Here is a 2,971-nt window from a genome sequence, read left to right as displayed (position 1 = left end):
GCAAGTCCGGGACCAACTCAACATGGCTAAGTTTCTGCCGTAAGTCGAAATCCTATTAATCTCCAATGACTACATAAAAACGAATAGCCCACGTTCCAAACGATTTTTTTGACATGAAAAAGAAAAAGGCAGCCCAAGCAACAAGGAGACGACGGCTGTTCGTCTTAAAGTAAACTCGATGGGCATCCTTATTACGTATTAGAGTATGACACGGCCGTACCCGTACGTAGCTATATAAAAACCCGGTTTAGCTCAAAAAAATAAAATAACCCGGCTAATCGGAAACAAACGCACGGCCTTCTCGATTCCATCTAATCCTCTATCCGTCCATCACAAATTCTCGCTCGATCCCGCCGTCATGGAGCAGTCCACCTGGCCAGACCTCCCACCGGACGTGCTCCATGACATCTCCAGTCGCCTTCGCGATGCGGTCGACTTCCTCCGTTTCAGCGCCGTCTGCAGGCCGTGGCGCGACTCATCCAAGCCGATCCACTCCTTCCCACCGTGGCTCCTCCCCACGCCGGAGGAAGACTCCGTCCCACTAAGGTTCAGGTGCCTCTTCTCCAAGTCCAGCTACCGCGCGTTGCTGCCTATCGCCGAATCCGGGAGGAGGATCTGGCTGTCTACTCACGATGCAACCACCATCCGGTACCTCACGGTCGAACATCGCCGCCCTAGCCTGCACGACCCTCTAACCGGAGCCGTCACCCGTCTGCCTCTCTTGCCGCATAAGTGCTGCGTGGACGGCCGATGGGAGGAAAACCTCCACGGCGCTGTCTATGCTGATGGTACGACCCTTCTCTACGGTGTCTCCACCGTCTTCGAGGACACCAAGACCATAGCCAGCTTCACGGCGGTGCTCCTGCAACCTGGTGATGCAGAGTGGACGTTCGTGGAGACGATCTTTGAGAACACCAATAGGAGCCGAGAGTACTGCGCCACTTACCGTAATGGCAGAATCCTGGTAACTATTGAGTCTAGCGTGTGGCAAATCTCTACACAGCGGGGGGTTGACAACATGGGGATCCCATTGCAGCGGCTACCAACTATGTGTGGAAATTACTTGGAGCAATACAGTTACCTCCTTGAGTCCCGTGGCGAGCTTTTGTGGGCGACCATCCATGTCCGGACATACTACAATGATTCGCGCAGGTTCTCCATGTGGGTGTGCGCGCTAGACGGGGATAAGAGACAGTGGGTGAGAAAGGATGGCTACAGCCTGGCCGATCGCGCCCTCTTCTTGGGGTCGCCCAACAGCTTTGCCATCGACGCCTCCGTGCTTGTTGGCCATGGAGGCTCCGTCTACTTCGTCTACACCAATAGTAAGGCCGCGCCATATAAGCAATACGGTGTGTTCAGGTACAACCTTGTCAATGATGAAGTCAAGTTCATTGAGCGGCTGCCTCAAGGATGGAATTGCGAGAAGTGCACTTGGCTCATCCCAGAAACAATCATGGCTCCGGTTCAGGTAATTACACACCTGCAAAATAAACATCACAAAATTATATTTCACATAATGCTATTTCTGGTAGTTTTATCATGACATATGGCTAATAGAACCGATACCATCTAGAGTTTAACACTCGGGACTATGTGTAAGCAAGCATCTCGAGGCCTAGACGTACACGATAAAATTCTAGTAGTGATGAACTGATGATTAACATTGATGTTGCTCTATCAGGAAATCAATAGGAGCTCTCTGGAAGCTCGTGGCGTGAAGAGGCAAGAGATTACGTGTCCAACACACGTCATTCACGTCGAGAGATATTATGAGCCTTGTTTCAAGGTGTTGGTGTACAACCTACCTCTCACCGTGAAAAGCTCTCAGCTGCGACTCTTGTTCGGCAAACATGGTAAAGTGTTCAGCACCGAGGTGATCTGCGATAAGAAGACCAAGCGCTCACGATATATCGGCCACGTAACTATGTCAACATCCCATGCCCACCTAGAAGATGCTCTAGATGCTCTCAGTGGCTTGGTTTTGGAAGGTTGCAATCTCCACATTAACATGGTTAAGGAGGGGCGTCCACAGCAGCAGCGGAAGAAGCTACCCTCTTTCATCGGAGCAGCAGCGCAGCTACATATAGGTCCATTCTCCTGGCTCTGGTTATAATGTATTTGATTCTTTCGGATTACCAGATGGGAGGCAGGAAAATGAAACTTGGTTTTCTGCTTTGCATGTTGGCAGTAATAAAAAAACACGAGTGCATGTTTTATGTGTAGTGATGGATCAAGAGAAAATGTGTGGGCACTGATGCACAAAAATATTGCTCCTATTATTATACTATACTCATGTAAGTATAGACATTAATCTCAACATATATAATTACATATAGAAGAAAGTTGAAGAACATTTGCTCCTAGTCTAAAAGAGTGAATGTTTGGAGTGAATCGTTTTCTTTACTGCTTCCACCCTTAGGTGAAACCTTAGGAGTTGTGGCGCCAGCGCCGATCTACCTCGCCCCAGGCAAGATCACGGGCCCCCTCTTCTCCCGTGAAACTATAGGAGCTGTGGAGACGTTTATAGGAGGCCGTTCCTCCTCATCTCTTCCTTGTAGAAGATATGTGGAGGAACGACCATCACCAATATTCGAAATACCACTGAGGGAGTGTCCACGATATATACAACCATTAGAGAGATGACAGTTGTTGAGAGCCTTGATGGACTGAAAGTTGGCTCAAATGCAGAGTACGTGATTCTTCTAGGTTTGACTTATGCTAGGTTTAGTCTGTGTCTTGACTTTGCAATTCAAATCCAATGTGTTTTTTCTTCATGTTAGGTCCGTGTGTTCACTAGCGGATGACAAAGATGATCTCGTGGAGATTCATAGTTAGGGAGATCTAGGCCCCCCACAGGATGGCTGCAGTGGCTGAGAGGGCGGCTGCCTACCACGATTCTCTCTTGCAGTGGTCGAGAGGGCGGTTGAAGTGGCAGGCGATGCCGAGAGGGCGGCTGCAACAGCACGGAGGG

The 2,971-nt window shown here is 49.4% G+C and overlaps 1 protein-coding gene across 1 annotated transcript; it reads left to right on the top strand.

The window, feature by feature from the left end:
- The first annotated feature begins 254 nt into the window (after positions 1–254).
- LOC123176955 (uncharacterized) lies at positions 255–2,204 on the top strand. The gene is made up of 2 exons (XM_044590955.1): positions 255–1,468; positions 1,682–2,204. Exons 1-2 carry the CDS (start codon positions 359–361, stop codon positions 2,111–2,113), a joined length of 1,542 nt encoding a protein of 513 aa, XP_044446890.1. The 5' UTR covers positions 255–358; the 3' UTR covers positions 2,114–2,204.
- Positions 2,205–2,971: the final 767 nt, after the last annotated feature.

Source organism: Triticum aestivum, unplaced genomic scaffold, assembly GCF_018294505.1.
Source record: "Triticum aestivum cultivar Chinese Spring unplaced genomic scaffold, IWGSC CS RefSeq v2.1 scaffold101008, whole genome shotgun sequence".
In the NCBI taxonomy this organism is placed as follows: Eukaryota; Viridiplantae; Streptophyta; class Magnoliopsida; order Poales; family Poaceae; genus Triticum; species Triticum aestivum.
This window is presented reverse-complemented; position numbering and strand designations above follow the sequence as displayed.